The sequence below is a fragment of the Aspergillus costaricaensis genome, assembly GCF_003184835.1.
Source record: "Aspergillus costaricaensis CBS 115574 unplaced genomic scaffold BO79scaffold_16, whole genome shotgun sequence".
Lineage (NCBI taxonomy): Eukaryota > Fungi > Ascomycota > Eurotiomycetes > Eurotiales > Aspergillaceae > Aspergillus > Aspergillus costaricensis.
In genome coordinates this window covers 729,089-746,398 of record NW_020291816.1, presented here as the reverse complement: position 1 = coordinate 746,398, position 17,310 = coordinate 729,089, and the positions used below count along the sequence as shown (strand labels likewise).

Sequence of the window (17,310 nt, the reverse complement as noted above, 5' to 3'; positions counted from 1 at the left end):
TCATGAATTCCCCTGCCCTGCCCCTGCCCCTGCCCCTGCCCCTGCCCCTGCCCCTGCCCCAAGTTTCCTTTTGTCAATCACCATCATTCATTCCCTACCCCCCTTCCCCCAAATCCCATATTTTTTTCCCCTTCGATATACAAATTCTTTCCCAGAGTGGGTCTAGTTTAACTGGAGGCACTGTGTTGTGTTTATTGATTGTTGATTTCGTCTGGATGGTTTCTGTCCCCTTTCATTCCCTCTCATTCATCTTCTCTTTTTTTTTCCTTTTCTGAATCACTGGGTGGTTAGCATATGACCCTTGTAATGTTCTTTGGGTTGTATTAGTACTACTATTCTTATTTACAGTTGATTTTCTTATTATCATGGATATTCAGTGTAATAGGAATATATAGAAAAGACAATAAGAGTATCTTGCATTAATGTCTCGTGATATCATATTCATGTCTCATAATAAACATCGATAATTGTTTCCTCGCGCCAGTGCATGGGGACCTCGGGGGTGGAGAGATATTGCATGGCCACCAATAGAGCAGAATAAGGGACAAGAACGAAAGCAGAATGAGAAAGGCGGATGAAGATAAAAGAGTATAAAATCAAGCTCATGATCCCGTATTAAGAAAACCCCGAAACCAACGATAACAGAAAAAAACAAAACAACAGAAAAGGCAACCCAGTAACGAAAGGAAAGAAAGAAAGGAAGAAAGTAGGAGGCGGGTCCTCTCCAGTCAGTCAGTTATCTAGACCCCCATTGTAAAATCATGCTCAATCCCCGGCGTAACACTAGCAATAAACTTCAAAAACACAACGAGATACTGATCCACGCGAATAGCAACCTGATCTTCCTCATCATGCTGCAGCATCTCCCACTCATCACCACCTGCTTGCCCCTGGCCGCCATGTCCCTCACTCACCGACAGTCCCTTAACATCATCCACTAACCCTTCCAACCCGCCCGCTCCAGCAGCGACCTTCGCATCAGGCTCTGCGTGCGCTGAGGCTGCGGCCTTGAGCTTATCGCGACGGATCTTGAGCGCTGCGTCGGCGCGATCCAGGAGGGTCTTCATCACGGAGGCGTGCCGGCATGGATGCACGGTCGCCATCTTTACGCTGCCTTCGAACCAGGGGAAGTCTTCGAGGGTGACGGTCTTGTCTTTGTAGTCGCCGACTATGTCTTCCATCATTAGTTGGGGCGGAAGGGGTTCAGATGCTGAAAGGTAGCCGGAGAGGTAGAGGCGCGGGGTGCGGTAGAAGTTGGCGTAGGTTATGTAGAGGTTGTAGGTGCGGGTTGGTCTGTTTGGGATTATTTATTTATTAGCTTCGTTGATGCGGTTTTTCTTTAATGTTGCAGATAGAGGAGGGGGTCAACTTACTGCGTCGTCCCCGTCACCGGTTCCCGAATAATCGCCTCTTCATCATCATCCTCATCTTCCATATCCGGAATCTCATCTTCCTCGGGTTCCTCTACCTCGCCCATATTCCCGGCCTCGTCGACTGTCCGTACATCTCCGATCCGAGCAGATGATGACGACGATGCTGCGTTATCGCCGCCTCCCGTCCGCAACCAACCATCGTCATCGTTGTCACCCTCACCCGCTAGCATGCCCCGGACAATCTCGTCTTCGTGGCCTGCGTCCCCGGCGAAGTTGTCGTTTAGCCGTCGGTGACATGGCACACCGCGGGTGACCAGGAACTGCTTTCCGGGCGGAAGGTAGGAGACACGCTTTGCGGGGGTTGCGGCATCGGCCCAGGACCAGGAGGGGAACTTGTAGACGAGGTAGTCGCCTGCGAGGACGAACTCTTCCGGGGTGATCTGGCCGGTTGTTCGGAAGGTTGAGGTGCGGGAGACGGGGGCGAGACGGTCTCGCCAGGTGGAGAGGGTGGAGTGGAGGATGTTCATTGCTTGAGTTGTTTGCTTGCTTGCTTGTCCGTCTGGTTGGTGTTTCGTTTCTTTGTTGGGTTATTTGAAAGGGCTGTTGGTAGAGTTGGTAGGGGTGAGGTCAGGAGATGATATATAAATGAAATGGAGGGGAAGGAAGCTTATCTACAGGAAGATTTAAAGGAGAGAGAGGGAATGATGGGGATGGAGGGAATGGGATTTGGCTGTGGCGGTGACGAACTTATCGGAGTCCCTGGACGATGCACGCGGGGTACATCAGGTGGCTGAGGCTCCGTCATCCACCAAAAGCAACACACTTCTTAGATGGGTTTACTGGACTGGGACACTTTCTTCCCAGAGATCATACTACTTCGCTAACCATGTGGCTTGCCAGTCACTGGACTTTCCTTTATTCATCTGGTTTATACTCAGTGTTCTGGTAGGTGACTGCGGAACTTGCAGAAGGGCCGGGCTCGGTTTTACCCGCAAATCATTACGTAGGTCCGTCCCTTCTTGTGCCATCTAAAGGGGTTATGGCAACCTCCGAAGGAAAAGAGGCCCTGTCACTCGAGTGGCGGGGTTTTCTGCGCCCACGGGTCCTCGGGAAGGCTGGTTGCTATCTCCGATATCTGATCATATCGGATCCAGCATGGCCCTTTTTGTGTTCCAGATACTTTTGTTTTGGAACATTTATGGCCTGTAACCGGGATCTTCCTCAAGCCAGCTGCGCCCGCATGATAGAACTGTCTTGCATGCTGTGTAGCTCTCACTCACCCTCTTCCATCATTCTTCTGCGTTCTATCTCACCCTCCAGCTCGTCCACTGTCATGGGTACCCTCAGGCCCTTCCAATTTTCCATTTCCGCCCGCGCAAATCCCTCCATGCTTCTCATGCCCACCACCAAGAATCCAAGGTCCTCCCGGTCAACGTCGAATACTTCCCACCAGTCACCATCGACGAGCTTGACCCCCACTTCTCGGGATGCGAGGTAGATCGAAGCAACGGCAAGGGCGTTCGGTTGGTGCGTAACGTATAATAGCTGCGGCGACAGCAACGCTGAGTTGAGATGCTCGAATACTCTGTGAGCAACGGCAGAGGATGGAACGCCAAGGGTCTGGAGGTAGGTCAAGGCGATAGTATGAGGGAGAGCCACATGCGTATTGAATCCCAACGTGCGTAGAATGATCGACTCAATGCGCAGCAGAATCAGTCGCTGTGCGTGATAATCGCCTTCCGTAAGGTGGTATTTTTCTGGCATTGCCTTGTCTGGCGACCCCTTGGGGTTTATGAACCACAATGGCGACGCATCTTTCGACAGAAGAAAAGCGTAGACGTTTAGCACCGAGCGGGGAGAGGTGGGTTGGAAGGATAACTTGGCAGTCATGTACAGCGCTGCGGCGGATACATCCTAGTTGAAAATGATCTGTCAGTACCTTTGCTAGTTCGTTCAAAGAGAAGATAGCGACTCTGAATACCTTCACCGAGTATATTCGTAGACTGCCACCTTCCGAGCCTATCCAGAACCGGGTAAATGTCACAATGGCCTGCGCGATGATGTCTTGCGACAATCGTAACAGAACCCCCGCTGTTTGTGTGAGCTGCGCGCCCGCAAATCGGACAGATGCTTCTAGATCAACAGGCACACCGTCGATAGATGATGATGAATTTGTTAGCTGCTCTGGTGTTGCTAGCGCATTGGAAAGGTACTTCAACCCGCTTGCGGCCGAGCTTGCCATGTCGCTGGTGTGGGAATGACGGGGAATTCGTATAGGAATTTGCACGGAGGGTGATCACAATTATGAACACAATAAAAGGAAAGCCCTTTGGTCCTTGATGTGCAGTTGGCTAATCTTTGCAAAGAGGATCTTGTTGCTTCGATCCATAAGCTTGGTCTTGATTGTTGTTCCTGCAAAGCTGCGGCGATTTGAGGCTCACCGCCCGGTTAAGTGAGAGTGATCAACATCGACATGCATCCTCAGGTTCAGAGTCTTAGTACTAGCCCACAATGGACATTATGAAGTAATTTGTTTGTAATATCATGATATAACTAGTTATTGCAATCAAAGTTTAGTAATCCATGATGATGACTACTATATTCAGGAGGTGTAGACCAGGGGGGTGGCATGTATACTACTACTACTATATACTAGCGCCTACTATTTGGAAATATATACCGGAAGTTACTTACTAGTACAGCAGTGGTAGTACTAATAGAAGTGCCAGATGAGCAGACGCTTCAGTTATTTCTAATCCTATACTAAGTAGACCCTGATGTACTATGCGTATAGTATACTTCATACCCTCCTTATCAGCAGACTAGACAATGAAATAATCAGTTGGTAGAGACGAGAGCATGTGACCCCACAAGCCTTAGGCAACCATGCCTCGTAAACCAGAAACGACTCGATGCATCGCTGCAGCTCGAGTGCACGCAGCGCACATTCAAATCTACTATCTATGGCTCGCAGGTTCCACGGTATAAAGCCGACTACGTACATACATATTTCCGAACCGTACATGCCAGACGTCCTTGAGGCCTGGTCTTCAGACTCATTCATCCAGTCGGGTTGAAGGATGGAGTACTGACAACGATCGAACACAGTGGATATTGCTGTGTCCCCCTTATCCTCCGCAAATGATTGCTTAACCCCGAGATTGCTTAATCTCACGGAGGAGAGGATCGTCTGCGAACTAAACCGCATGAAACGGGACCCCAAGAGTCCAGACTCTAAGCACCCCAGGGCCTGCCCAGCAATGACAGCGGAAAAGGGGCATCACCGTTTTGGTCACTGCGTAGGACGTGGCGTCAATGGTATATGCCACTATCCAGTCATCAAGGAGACCATTGCCTCTGCCAGTACTACAGATGACGTCGTCGGGTCATGGAAAGGTATTCATGCGCCGTCTGGAGTCATTGCTTGCCCGGTTCAGGGGAGCTGAGGGAATGGGGCGAATTTGTGCCTAATAAAAGATCATGACAGCACAATATCACTCGAAGGCCATGTAACCACCCGCTTCATCCACCACTCATCTAGCGCAGGGCCTCGTGGTGGAGCAAAGAGAAGGTTGTTCAGCCACCGGCTTTTTGCTGTTTGGCGGAGCATGACTTCTAAGAATACATACCCAACCTCGCGATATTTCGTGGTCCCTTGACCTAAAGGATCCATCACGATTCCTCGTCAGATTGTTGACCACATATCGAACATTCTGAACACCAACTAAGACAGTCCGGCTCTGAATTCTCCAAGATCGCTCCATCCACTCCTAGATAGATCGTGCAGGATCCTCAGCACTCGTCGCTGACAGGGGCACGTGCGGGTACGCCGTCTGATCACTTATCGCTTGGCGGTCGAGTTCATCAACCTGAAGAACATCTGTTACAATCGCGTCCTGTTTCCACTTAGGCTATTGTCCATAACGTATACACCGTCGACTTTCGGCCCATTGCTAAACCGTTTTCACGCTTGATCCTCTATCAATTCCTTGTTTATCGCCCCGCAATCCACCAAAGAAGAGAAGATCTAGAGGGACAGCTTCGGGAGCTACTCATTTCCGTCTTTCTCCTCCCCTCTCTTCCCTCCCCCTTTTGCTTCCTCGCAGACGAGTGACCGCGGCATACGTGACCGTGCATTGGATTGGACGACGAATCGACGTGGCATTCCAGTCCGTGTCCAAGTGGTGCGACCGACCGCGACCCTTCGTCATTCCAGGCCCCATCCCTTCCCACCTACCGTCCAGTCACCTTCGACCTCAACAATGCTCCGCGACCCCGAGCACCCGTCAACTACAGCCACGCCTGCGAGTAGCAATACTACTGCGGAAGTATCCTCGACAGCGGTCGCATCGACCGAAATCGAAGAGACTTGTCAGCCTTACGCCGACAATCAACCTGCCCACCAGAATACCCCTGTAACTTCTTTAGCACCGAGCTCGGATGCGTTATCCCCACTACCGCCGAAACAATATCCTTCACACCCCTCTCACCGTCGGGCGAACACCGAGATTATCCCGCGGCAAGCCCCTCTGCCGTCCAGGAAGCTCTTCTCCGATCAACCCAAAACCTACGAAGACTTGGACTCCGGCACTACTCCCTCGAACCCACCAGTTGAGAACACTGCCAGAAAGAGACTTGAAGAAGGCGCAAAGCGCTTGTCGGGCTGGTTTCAAGGAAAGTCGGAACCGGTCAACTTAGGAGTAGTGTATCAGTCAGAAGAGCAGGACTCGGCCGCCACAGACGACATGGAGAAGCGCGCCAGTCGCGAATTCTACGGGTCGCCCAACGTCCCATCGGGCCTGACAAGCCGAACTCAGAAGCGGATGACTGCGCCATCGCCTCTGAAACAGGTTACATCATCAAGTCCCTTCTCGTTCTTCGGATTAAAGAGACAGGGGGAGAGCAGACCGGAGCTGCCCGAACCTGCCCAGGACGAGTTCTTGAACCTCGATATCAACGCCGCTTTATTCCCGACTGGATTCAGTAATCTGGAAGGTCGGGAAGCCTTTGACGCCCTAAGACAAAACGCAGATACTGTACTTAGGCGGCTGCAGGCTGCATACAAACAGAGGACATTCGCCTTGCATGAAGCTCTGGCCGACAAGAATGAAAAGCAAGAGGAGCTGGAGGTTACTCGGACACGCATCGGGAACCTCAAGATCCAGTTAGATGGCATGGCCGAGAAAGTCATCCAACAAGAAAAAGCGATGAAGGCTATGGCAGAAGAGCTGGAGCATGAGCGGCAATTACGTCGCCGAGAAGAAGAGGCACGTCTGCGCAGCATCACGCTGGTTCGGTCTAGCGACGACGAGAGTACCTCTGACCTGGGGGCTGAACTTCAGACCCCCAAGCGGAGCCTCAAACGCGCCAGCAATGGTACATTTACAAGCGACTCGGGCTTCGATTCAGGAGACGAGAGCCTTGCAGAGAGTGTCTTCTCCCGCCGCGAGGTGCTCGAGTCTCCAGCGTCGACGGTCGCGCCATCCCCCAACATCTCGCAGATCGCCTTGTCTACACCCAGTACAGCTGCTCCTGCACAACAGAGCCAGAAAGAGCTCAAACCAGCGCCAACACCTGCACCAGCACCAACGCCTGCGCGTCCATCTACTTATGATCGGGTTATAAAAGGGCTGACACCGAGGAGCATCGCCAGCTCGTGGACCAACAGCTCCAAATGTAACATCTGTCATGGGGTTCCTTCCTCGGAAGCCTGGAGCGTCATGGGGATCTTGAAGGAAGAGAACAAAGGACTGAAGGAGCGACTCGGGGAGTTGGAGAACGTGATTGATGATTGTCTCTGTCTTGTTGGGCCCTGACAGTTTGGTATGCTTGCTCTACGTTGACCGAAGCGTGCGGATACCAGAAAGCCACGGCCTTTATTGGGAGGAAACGGCGAAATATGACCGTTATACAGTGATACCTTGAGATACCTAGATAGAGTACTTTTTGAAAGAGATACTTTTACTATTTTTGTTAGAATTGTCGAATACCCTACCATACAAACAGATCATTGGTCGTTCCCATCTCATAGTGCTGCATTGTGAACATTATAATTCTTGTAGGGGCGGAGGAAAGCGACCAAGTGGCCTCAACGGGTTAGCGTGGCTGGGTGGGCGCAAAGTGGCCAGCGAGGCGACTCTGGATCGCACCCGCAATCCCCGTCGACCTCATCGCTTCCTCCCTTTCTCCTCCTCCATCCTCTCTCTCTTCCCGTCGTCTTCACTTCTTCTCCTTCTTCTTTTGTAATTTCCCTCCATTCCTTCAGCTGGTTTTCGCCTCCAGCTTTCCTTTCTTTCTTTCCCTCCCCTTTTATTCGAGTAATCCTGCAGCTCTGGGAGGTGCAACAGTCACAATGAGCGGACGTGAGTCTTGCACGCGATCGCTGCCCTTTTCGCGACAGCGTTCTATCTTTTACCTCAATGGGTCAGCAAATGCTGATACTCAATTCTAGTCCGGTTTCTCGATCTCATCAAGCCTTTCACGCCCCTCCTCCCGGAGGTGGCCGCCCCGGAAACCAAGGTTCCCTTCAACCAGAAGTTGATGTGGACGGGGGTACGTGATACTTGTCCAGCTCGACAAGAGCTTCTAAGCTAATGGATTGTTTCTGCAGTTGACTCTCCTGATCTTCCTGGTCATGAGTCAGATGCCCTTGTACGGAATTGTCTCCTCTGACACCTCCGACCCTCTGTACTGGCTCCGTATGATGCTGGCCAGTAACCGGGGTACCCTGATGGAATTGGGTATCACCCCCATCATCTCCTCCGGCATGGTTTTCCAGGTATGTGATGGGAAATTCGCGATTTGAATTCGGATATTGGGCATTTGCTAATATGTGGCTTTTCTGATAGCTCCTCGCTGGTACCCACCTCATCGATGTCAACCTGGACCTCAAGACCGACCGTGAACTGTATCAGACCGCTCAGAAGCTCTTCGCTATCATCCTGTCCTTCGGTCAGGCCTGCGTCTACGTCCTCACTGGTCTTTACGGCCAGCCCAGTGACCTTGGTGCCGGTATCTGTGTCCTCCTGATTGTTCAGCTGGTCGTTGCTGGCTTGGTTGTCATTCTGCTTGATGAGCTCCTCCAGAAGGGCTATGGTCTTGGTAGCGGTATCTCTCTGTTCATCGCGACCAACATCTGCGAGTCGATCGTCTGGAAGGCTTTCTCCCCCACGACCATCAACACTGGCCGTGGTCCCGAGTTCGAGGGTGCCATCATTGCCCTCTTCCACCTTCTCTTGACCTGGTCCGACAAGCAGCGTGCTCTTCGTGAGGCTTTCTACCGCCAGAACCTCCCCAACATCATGAACCTGCTGGCCACTCTCCTCGTTTTCGCCGCTGTGATCTACCTCCAGGGCTTCCGTGTCGAGATCCCCGTCAAGTCCTCCCGCCAGCGTGGCATGCGTGGTTCCTACCCTGTTCGCCTGTTCTACACCTCCAACATGCCCATCATGCTTCAGTCTGCTCTGTGCTCCAACATCTTCCTCATCAGTCAGATGCTCTACTCTCGCTTCTCTGACAACCTCCTTGTCAAGCTTCTCGGTGTTTGGGAGCCTCGCGAGGGTTCTGCCCAGCTCCACGCCGCTTCCGGCATTGCCTACTACATGTCTCCTCCCCTGAACTTCAAGGAGGCCCTTCTTGACCCCATCCACACTGCCGTTTACATTACCTTCATGCTGGTCGCTTGCGCTCTCTTCTCCAAGACTTGGATCGAGGTTTCCGGCTCTGCTCCCCGTGATGTTGCTAAGCAGCTCAAGGACCAGGGCCTCGTGATGGCTGGTCACCGTGAGCAGAGCATGTACAAGGAGCTCAAGCGTGTCATCCCTACTGCCGCTGCTTTCGGTGGTGCCTGCATTGGTGCCCTGTCCGTCGCTTCTGACCTCCTTGGTGCTCTTGGCAGCGGTACTGGTATCCTCCTTGCCGTTACGTAAGTCTTCGCTATTGTCTCGAGTCTTCTGAAGTAACTACTAACATCTCTCTGCAGAATTATATACGGATACTTCGAAATTGCCGCCCGTGAGGGCGACATTGGATCGGGCCTCAAGGGCCTTGTTCCGGGTAACTAAATAAGGCCCCTTTTTTGATGAAAGCATGAGAAGAAGTTTGAGGGCTTATGTTTGTTCTTGCAACTTTCTGTTCTTCTCGGGTAGAGTGCTGTTGTGGCTGGGATCTGGATTATTTAGTTCTTGATGGATGTATGGCTAGTTTTTAACAATTTGCAGGAGGGGAAGATCTTCTCTACGAAGATACGTCCACGCCACAGCTGTACATAGCACCTACCTGGTTTGTAACCATATTGACAAAAGATCTAAAATTAACTTAATTGGCTTGACCATCTGGGGTGCCTTTCTACTTCAACTGCAAGGGGGTGGTGTCTGATGCAGATCTATAACTAAGGTAACAATTGCGGGTATATACCGAAACCACACTTATACACAATCAGCTGCAGTACCATTTCCACTGCAACATCGGTATTCACTTTTCACTCACACTCACCTAAGTCCGGTAATCACCATTAATAGTCACATACTCGTGACTGAAGTCACAGAACCAATAAACCGCCTCCTCCCCACCAAGACCCTTCTCGCCCTTCTCACCACCACCCAGGTCAACCACAATCTCCAAATCTTCCTCCTGCAGAATAACCGACGCGCGATCCTCATCCACCTGCTCCGGCTCGCCGTTCACCAACAACTTCAGCTCCGCACTGCCATCCACAGGCTTGAAGCTAACACTAGTCCGTTCCGGCACCACCGTACCCTCCGCAACGCCCTGCGTGTAGCCAATCGCGCACAGGATCCGGCCCCAGTTCGCGTCCTTTCCATACAAAGCAGTCTTGACGAGCGGGGACCGCGCGATCGTCGATGCGATCAGTCGGGCGGACTCGTAGTCGGGGGAGTTCTGCACACGGACCGTGACGAATTTGGTGGCGCCTTCGCCGTCCCGGACGACGAGTTGCGAGAGAGATTGCGCGAAAGAGGTCAGGACGTTCTGCATGGCTGTGTAGTCTGCGGATGAGGTCGAGGTAATGGGTGCGCCGCCGGCAGCGCCGTTGGCCAGGATGGCGATGGTGTCGTTGGTGCTGGTGTCGCCGTCGACGGAGATGGAGTTGAAGGACCGGGATACGGCGTGCTTGAGGAGCGGCTGGAGGGCTGAGGGGGCAATGGGCGCGTCGGTGCAGAGGACTCCCAGGAGCGTGGCCATGTTCGGGTGGATCATGCCGGCACCTTTGGTCATTCCGGCGAGGCGGTACGTGCGGTCCGGGGACGAGGGGAGGGTGAAGGTCTGGGAGAGGAGCTTGGGGAAGGTGTCTGTTGTGCAGATGGCGCGGGCGGTTGTGAGCCAGGCATCGTGGGTGGAGGAGAGGGTCGAGTGCGCAGTGGGGATTTTGTTGAGAATCTTGGAAATGGGGAGGCTGTTGTGAGGATGGGATTGTTAGTGATGAGGTGACGATGGGAGAATTGGGAGGGGTCGTTACCGTTGACCGATGACACCGGTGCTCATGACGAGAGTGCTGGGCTGGGCGAGGCCATTGCACTCGTCTACCTTGCTGCCCATGCTCACGGCATCCTCCAGGCCGCCTTTACCTGTCACGGCGTTGGCGCAGCCCGAGTTGATTACCACGGACCGAATGCCTTCGCCTTGGGTGGTCTTCAGGGTGTTCTTGCTTGCTTGGACCGGGGCGGCTTGGAACTTGTTGGTGGTGAAGACGGCGGCGGCGGAGCAGGGCGTCTCGGAGGAGATTAGGGCCAGGTCCGGGAATCTGGTGTTGGATGCCTTCACGCCGACGTGGGTTCCGGAGACGGAGAAGCCCTTAGGGTAGGTACCGGAGGCAGGGATATACTTCTGCTTGGAGGCGGGAATGGCCATATCCAAGGGCGCAGAGTAGTAACGCACCTGGCCCTTCACCATGCGGGCGAAGGTAGCCATGGTGGTAGTGGCCGCCGAGTTGGTAGGCAAAGCCATTGGGATTTCTTTTTCCTGGGGCAGATGAGCAGATGTTAGTAAAACTGCTCCCTGCGATTGTGGGAATTTATATTGGAGAAATCCAATGGGTGTGGATGCCTTCTCCAGGGCTGCAAGAGTGTCCTTGGGTATATATACCTGCAGGAGAGAGGATCGGAGATAAGTTTAAGTAGGTAAATGACTCACCGAATTGACTCGCTCGACTTGTCAGGGGCCTAATGACCGCAACTAATTCGCTCAAGGCAAAGTGGACGTGTAGACCACTGCCAGACAAACCAAGTGAGCAGTCTCAATGGAAGAAATAAGAACAGGACAAGCGCAAAGCACCGGAAACAGGAAAGGTGAAGTGATGCGATTCGCGGCGATGAAATGCCGCTCCGATATCGCGGAATCGGAGAAACCGTCGGGCCTGCCTTTGATTGATTGATTGATTTGCTGCGCGTTCCAGACGCGCCCATCGCAGGGCAAAAAAGTAGCCACGAGGGAAGCCGACCAGATCTATCAGCGATCAGCATTCCCAGCAAGCGCGCTCATCCCTCGCGTCCTCTGTAGTGCTCGTCGTTCCTTCTGGACCTCCAGAAGAGCTTTGTTGTGCCCCGAATGGTATTTGCTCTCCGCCATTCCCCCGAAGCTGCTTCGATTACCTCCCCGGACCCATTGACTAAAATGAAACGCAAGCATCCAGAATCCGATGACCAATTCCCTATCTCTACGCCCAAGAGGCAGAGGACTACGGCCACCAATGGCACCGTAAATGGGAACACCAACGGTGAACGTGAACGAACCCCTGAAGCTACCACCACCCCTACGAAACGAGTGAAATCAACACCTCAAAAACCCACGACCGATAACACCCCAGCCGCTCTCAAAGCTTCAGGGTTGAAGACCCCGACACAAAAGGCCAAAGCGAAGAATCTATTCTCAACGCCCACGAAAAAGTCCACTGTTGCAACTCCGTCGAAAGCCCGTGCCGACCGGTCCGCTAAGAAGAAGAGCGCTCGTCTTCTACTCGAACAGGATGACGAAGACATCTGGGACGGCGCTGACCGTCTTGCGGAGGAGATTCTACAAGATGATACCAACGAGGCTCCCAGCAAGGCATCGGCGACAGGGAAAGGTTTATTAGAATCCATCGAGGAGGAGTCTAGTCAACCCGCCGCAAATGGTGCGACAGAAGGAGCACCGACACCCAAGCGTCGTGCAGGACGACCAAAAGGCGCAAAGAACAAGCGTTCTCCCACCCCAGAAGGAGAACTCCCGGCTCATGAGCGATACTTCTTCCAAAACCGCGCCGGACCACCCCGTACATCGAACAACAATCTAGGCAAAGTAAACCTCTTAACGCACGAGGAGTATTTCGAAAGGATGTCACAATACGCAGACCCATACAAACAAGAGAAATCATTTCTCCTCGACCTCCACTGCCGGTCCTTTCCCCAGTGGGACTTCGAATTCGACCAAGGCTTCAATATCTGCCTGTACGGCTACGGCTCCAAGCGCCGCCTTCTCCAAGAATTTGCAGACTGGCTCTACCACCGTCACCACAGCAGTTCCGCCTCAAGCTCCGTAGTCATCGTCAATGGACACACGCCCAACATGTCCATCCGTTCCATCTTCGCCACGATCGTCACCGCCGTCCTGGGCGCCGATATTCCTTCCAAAATGGGCTCTCAGCCCCAAGAAGTCCTCGAATTGCTTCAGTCCGTCCTCAAGTCCCGATCCTCCCAGAAGCCAATCACCGTTCTCATCAACTCCATCGATGCGCCTGCCCTCCGTCGGGCAGCGAACCAAGCCCTCCTTGCCCGTTTAGCCGCTACGCCGAAAATCCATCTTCTCGCGACGGCGGATACCCCGAATTTGTTACTGATGTGGGATCTCAGTCTGCGTGACCAGTTCAACTTCGTCTTCCACGACTGTACAACCTTCGCGCCGTTTGATACCGAGTTTGATGTCGTTGAGGAGGTCAGCACTCTGCTGGGAAGAAAGGGCCGTCGTGTCGGTGGTAAGGAGGGTGTTGAGTTCGTGCTGAAGAGTCTGCCTGAGAACGCGAGGAATCTATATCGGTTACTTCTTACGGAGCTGCTATCCATGGCGGATGAGGGACACATGTCGGATGATGACATGGATGGTGGGGGTAATGGAGGAGGGGATGGCAGCAACGGCCGAGGAGAGGAAACGGGCATTGAGTTCCGGATGCTGTATCAAAAGGCGGCGGAAGAGTTCATTGCCTCATCGGAGATGATGTTCCGGACGCTGTTGAAGGAGTTCCATGATCATCAGATGATCACTTCGCGAATGGATACGAGTGGGATGGAGATCCTGGGAGTCCCATTGGCGCGTGACGAGATGGAGGGTGTTTTGGAAGATTTGGTATTGAGTTGATTGCTGACTGACAGAAAGATAGATTGATAGATAGTATAGTATAAGATAGGCTAGTATAGCGCCTTGCATGGCATGGCATAAATCCATGATACCCTGTATAACACAGAATACTTATTGCAGCATTTGGAGCGTAGTAAGCCCAGTGTTTATCCATCCGCTAGACAAGATACATAGATTCTTCGAGATGCGATACTACCATATCACATACATACCGCATATCTCAACATAGTCTGCCTAGAACTGCGCAAATGCAGCCAACCCCATCGTAGCCCCGAAACTAATCTTGAAGGGAATATGATGCGACACCGTCTTTTGCAGATCCACCCGCTTGAAGTACTTCTGCACCGTGTTGACCGGAAGCAGATTATATCCTCTCGCCGCAGCCCACTACATTCATATCAGTACACACATCACCAATCAAATCCAAACACAGAAAGGGAAAAAGGAATGAACAATCAATCAACCCACCTCAACAGCAACAATCCCCATCCCCAAGAGCACCACCAACACTCTCGAAAACGCCCTCAAACCCATACCAACAACCAACCCCAGCACGCTGCCCAGACTGACCTGGCGCATGTTCGAGGCCGTCAGGATCCCGCCACCAGAAGTATTATGACTCGAGTTCCTGGTGGTGCCTTGTTTGCGCAGCAACGGGTCCTGAGAGTCCATGGCCCAGCCGGAGTCCGGGGAGATTTGGGATTCGGGGCGGTAGTAGGGAGCGGTGTATTGGCATTGCATTGGGGGTGCGCGGAAGGGGGAAAGTGGGTGGAGGGAGAGGGAGAGGCCGACACCGAGGCCGGTGCCTAGGAGAGTGGTTGTTGTGCGGCTGAGGAGGAAGGCCATTGTTGGTTGCGACAATTGTGGTTTGCGATGGATAGGGATAGGAGGGGGCTTGTTTGGGAGATGGGGGATGGTGAGGCAATTGAGTTGTTATTGGCGTCTGATTCTGGTTGTTGGTAATGGGATGGGGTTTGGAGGAATGGATTATAGGGATGGGATGGAATGAGGAGGTCCTGGAAGGGCGCTGCAGGTTGTGGTTATTATGATTATGGTTCTCAGCTGTTCTGGAGTTGCGCCCTCGGTATGCGTAAGGTGACGTCACGGGGGTTAGTCTGAGAGGTAGATACCCTGGTCTGGGTAATTTGTGGTAGGATATGTTTGGAGAGGAAGGGAGTATTGTACGAGGACGAGCGGAAGGTATTCTCTTGAGATAGAAAGAAGAGATTGAATAAATTTTGTAGTCAATGGCTATGGACGGAGAGAAGGTGTTGAGGTGGGCACCAGTGCTAGTATGAGAATGAGGAGATGAAGCAAATCAAGCAAGCATGCCTCGGATAGGAAGGTGATTGGAGACGAGGACCGCAGTTAGTTCTAATGCCTGAGGCACTAAGGATAATACTACTAGTAGTTGACGGGGAATACGGGTGTGACCATACACACGACCTGCATGACCAGACGTGACCAGCATTACGATACGCCAAGGTGGAAAACCGCGGGAAATCCACCAGACTATGTATCACGTGACCAACTCTATAGGCAGCAAAGGAGGGACGGACGGGCAGTGATTGGTTGCCACGGCCGCCCTGCGAACGACGGCAGGAAAAAGTCGGCCGCCGCGGGGAAAAAATCGAGGGGTAGAAAGCAGGAACCGGCAGTGGTTGGTCCAGATGCTGCCCCCCGTCTCCGCGGAGGCGAACGGGCGGCGTTACTGATAGTTCAGTACGGAGTACTTAGTAGTTGTTCCTCGTCGGCCGTTGACTCACTCCTGCTTTTCTTTCTCTCGACATCCTCCTACTCACTTCCTCTCCATTCCCTAGGGTGCCTTCATTCCTTCTGGACTTCTCTTCTCGTACATACTCTTGGTCTTCATTCCATTGAACCTTTCTTCCCTCCACAATGGCTTCCCAGCAGAATGGCGATTCCAACGGCACTGCCAACACCTTCACTCTGAAGGCCGGTTTGGCTCAGATGTTGAAGGGTGGTGTGATCATGGATGTTGTCAACGCGGAACAGGTATGCCTCTACATAGGATCCCTAAGCTCAATCTGTGCCAATCGTTGCTAACATTCAATTTTCCAACAGGCTCGCATTGCTGAAGAGGCTGGTGCCGCCGCTGTCATGGCCCTCGAGCGTGTCCCCGCCGACATCAGAGCTACGGGTGGCGTGGCTCGCATGTCCGATCCCGGCATGATCAAGGAGATCCAGAAGGCCGTTACCATTCCCGTTATGGCCAAGGCCCGTATTGGACACTTCGTTGAGTGCCAGGTAAGCTACAATCAACTTTCCTTCACGGCTGTCCGTTTCGCCACAAACTGACACACCGTCCACTAGATCCTCGAAGCCATTGGCGTCGACTACATTGACGAGTCGGAAGTCCTGACCCCCGCCGACGACGTCTACCACGTCACCAAGCACAACTTCAAGGTTCCCTTCGTCTGTGGCTGCCGTAACTTGGGTGAGGCTCTTCGCCGTATCTCGGAAGGTGCTGCCATGATCCGCACCAAGGGTGAGGCCGGTACCGGAGACGTCGTGGAAGCTGTCAAGCACATGCGCCAGGTCAGCTCGGACATCGCCCGCGCCCGTGCTATCTACCAGTCCTCTGCCGACTACGAGCCCGAGCTGCGCCAGTTTGCCCGCCAGCTGGAGGTTCCCTACGAGTTGCTTCGTGAGACGGCCGAGAAGGGCCGTCTGCCCGTGGTGAACTTCGCTGCCGGTGGCGTTGCCACCCCCGCCGATGCGGCGCTCATGATGCAGCTGGGCTGCGATGGTGTGTTTGTTGGTTCCGGTATCTTCAAGTCCGGCGATGCGAAGGCTCGCGCCAAGGCCATCGTGCAGGCCGTCACTCACTTCCGCGACCCTAAAGTTCTTGCCGAGGTGAGCGAGGGTTTGGGTGAGGCTATGGTGGGCATCAACGTTGCGCAGATGTCCGAGGCCGACAAGCTGGCCAAGCGGGGATGGTAAGCGAGAATCATTCTAGAGACTTATTTTCATCGCGGGCGTTGGAAAAGCTGGTCTACTGTGTTTTTGTACACTTGTGTTGCATTTGCTGCCGTCAAGGCGATTTGTCTTAAGTACATTGTTGATATGAGCCATGAGCACATGATCTACTATCTTTCGAGTAATAGAAATGCGGTGGTTAGACGGACTTTTTTTTTTTCATTTTTTTCATTTAGACTTTCTTAACCTCGGGTTCCTTGGCGCACTTCAACGTTCCATAGTAGATTTGATCGTCTGACCTAGCTATAGCTAGCCAGTAATCTCACACATCTTTCCCAAAATATCGCCTCTGATATAATGATCTCCTATACCTATAAACAATCATACCTATACCAATGGAAGGGACCGGAGCAACAGCTCAACTCCGTTTTCCAGGCTAGCGGCGGGCCGGAAGGCGCCCTCGGCTTGCCGCCGATCCGCCGATGAATTCGCGCAAAAGACCCATCTCGCCGGTGAACAATTGACTCATCTTCGTGTTCGAACCTCCAGAGCACGCCAAGAAGATTCCACTATCTGTTTTTGAGTTGAATACAGGGATCCCATTGCGCCCTCTCTTGACATTGAGTAATCAAATCATCCACCGAGACAGCGC

General features: G+C 52.8%; 7 protein-coding genes across 7 annotated transcripts; 4 read left to right on the top strand and 3 right to left on the bottom strand.

Annotated features, from left to right (window-relative positions):
- Positions 1–413: 413 nt before the first annotated feature.
- Positions 414–2,067, bottom strand: BO79DRAFT_209198 (ATG3/ATG10 family protein). Its single transcript, XM_025682563.1, has 2 exons — positions 1,374–2,067; positions 414–1,293 (listed from the first exon to the last, which is right to left on the bottom strand). The coding sequence occupies exons 1-2, from the start codon at positions 1,898–1,900 to the stop codon at positions 741–743; spliced, it is 1,080 nt and encodes a 359-aa protein (XP_025539544.1). The 5' UTR covers positions 1,901–2,067; the 3' UTR covers positions 414–740.
- Positions 2,068–3,175: 1,108 nt separating this feature from the next.
- BO79DRAFT_237859 (uncharacterized protein) lies at positions 3,176–7,326 on the top strand (the record flags this gene model as incomplete). The annotated part of the gene is made up of 6 exons (XM_025684743.1): positions 3,176–3,234; positions 3,310–3,622; positions 4,225–4,371; positions 4,553–4,804; positions 5,186–5,266; positions 5,480–7,326. The coding sequence occupies 6 exons, from the start codon at positions 3,176–3,178 to the stop codon at positions 7,187–7,189; spliced, it is 2,562 nt and encodes an 853-aa protein (XP_025539543.1). The 3' UTR covers positions 7,190–7,326.
- A 224-nt stretch (positions 7,327–7,550) lies between these two features.
- On the top strand, positions 7,551–9,699 carry BO79DRAFT_173578 (translocon subunit SEC61). Its single transcript, XM_025679692.1, has 5 exons — positions 7,551–7,735; positions 7,825–7,925; positions 7,984–8,151; positions 8,222–9,297; positions 9,355–9,699. Exons 1-5 carry the CDS (start codon positions 7,726–7,728, stop codon positions 9,434–9,436), a joined length of 1,437 nt encoding a protein of 478 aa, XP_025539542.1. The 5' UTR covers positions 7,551–7,725; the 3' UTR covers positions 9,437–9,699.
- A 167-nt stretch (positions 9,700–9,866) lies between these two features.
- BO79DRAFT_218006 (bifunctional ornithine acetyltransferase/N-acetylglutamate synthase) lies at positions 9,867–11,300 on the bottom strand (the record flags this gene model as incomplete). Its single annotated transcript, XM_025683397.1, has 2 exons — positions 9,867–10,785; positions 10,849–11,300. The coding sequence occupies 2 exons, from the start codon at positions 11,298–11,300 to the stop codon at positions 9,867–9,869; spliced, it is 1,371 nt and encodes a 456-aa protein (XP_025539541.1).
- A 400-nt stretch (positions 11,301–11,700) lies between these two features.
- Positions 11,701–13,718, top strand: BO79DRAFT_195311 (origin recognition complex subunit 2; the record flags this gene model as incomplete). The annotated part of the gene is made up of 3 exons (XM_025681128.1): positions 11,701–11,738; positions 11,842–11,939; positions 12,022–13,718. The coding sequence occupies 3 exons, from the start codon at positions 11,701–11,703 to the stop codon at positions 13,716–13,718; spliced, it is 1,833 nt and encodes a 610-aa protein (XP_025539540.1).
- Positions 13,719–13,799: 81 nt separating this feature from the next.
- Positions 13,800–14,978, bottom strand: BO79DRAFT_209194 (uncharacterized protein). The gene is made up of 2 exons (XM_025682562.1): positions 14,187–14,978; positions 13,800–14,105 (listed from the first exon to the last, which is right to left on the bottom strand). Exons 1-2 carry the CDS (start codon positions 14,562–14,564, stop codon positions 13,953–13,955), a joined length of 531 nt encoding a protein of 176 aa, XP_025539539.1. The 5' UTR covers positions 14,565–14,978; the 3' UTR covers positions 13,800–13,952.
- Positions 14,979–15,481: 503 nt separating this feature from the next.
- BO79DRAFT_209193 (pyridoxal 5'-phosphate synthase subunit PdxS) lies at positions 15,482–16,867 on the top strand. The gene is made up of 3 exons (XM_025682561.1): positions 15,482–15,734; positions 15,804–15,986; positions 16,053–16,867. Exons 1-3 carry the CDS (start codon positions 15,618–15,620, stop codon positions 16,680–16,682), a joined length of 930 nt encoding a protein of 309 aa, XP_025539538.1. The 5' UTR covers positions 15,482–15,617; the 3' UTR covers positions 16,683–16,867.
- Positions 16,868–17,310: the final 443 nt, after the last annotated feature.

Coding starts and splice junctions, on each gene's coding strand:
- BO79DRAFT_209194 (XM_025682562.1), bottom strand. CDS start 14,564: ATGGCCTTCCTCCTCAGCCGCACAACAACCACTCTCCTAGGCACCGGC. Junction 14,106..14,186: donor TGGGGATTGTTGCTGTTGAG/GTGGGTTGATTG, acceptor ATATGAATGTAG/TGGGCTGCGGCGAGAGGATA.
- BO79DRAFT_209193 (XM_025682561.1), top strand. CDS start 15,618: ATGGCTTCCCAGCAGAATGGCGATTCCAACGGCACTGCCAACACCTTC. Junction 15,735..15,803: donor ATGTTGTCAACGCGGAACAG/GTATGCCTCTAC, acceptor ATTTTCCAACAG/GCTCGCATTGCTGAAGAGGC. Junction 15,987..16,052: donor GACACTTCGTTGAGTGCCAG/GTAAGCTACAAT, acceptor ACCGTCCACTAG/ATCCTCGAAGCCATTGGCGT.
- BO79DRAFT_209198 (XM_025682563.1), bottom strand. CDS start 1,900: ATGAACATCCTCCACTCCACCCTCTCCACCTGGCGAGACCGTCTCGCC. Junction 1,294..1,373: donor CCGGTGACGGGGACGACGCA/GTAAGTTGACCC, acceptor AATCCCAAACAG/ACCAACCCGCACCTACAACC.
- BO79DRAFT_173578 (XM_025679692.1), top strand. Junction 7,926..7,983: donor AGAAGTTGATGTGGACGGGG/GTACGTGATACT, acceptor TTGTTTCTGCAG/TTGACTCTCCTGATCTTCCT. Junction 9,298..9,354: donor GGTATCCTCCTTGCCGTTAC/GTAAGTCTTCGC, acceptor ATCTCTCTGCAG/AATTATATACGGATACTTCG.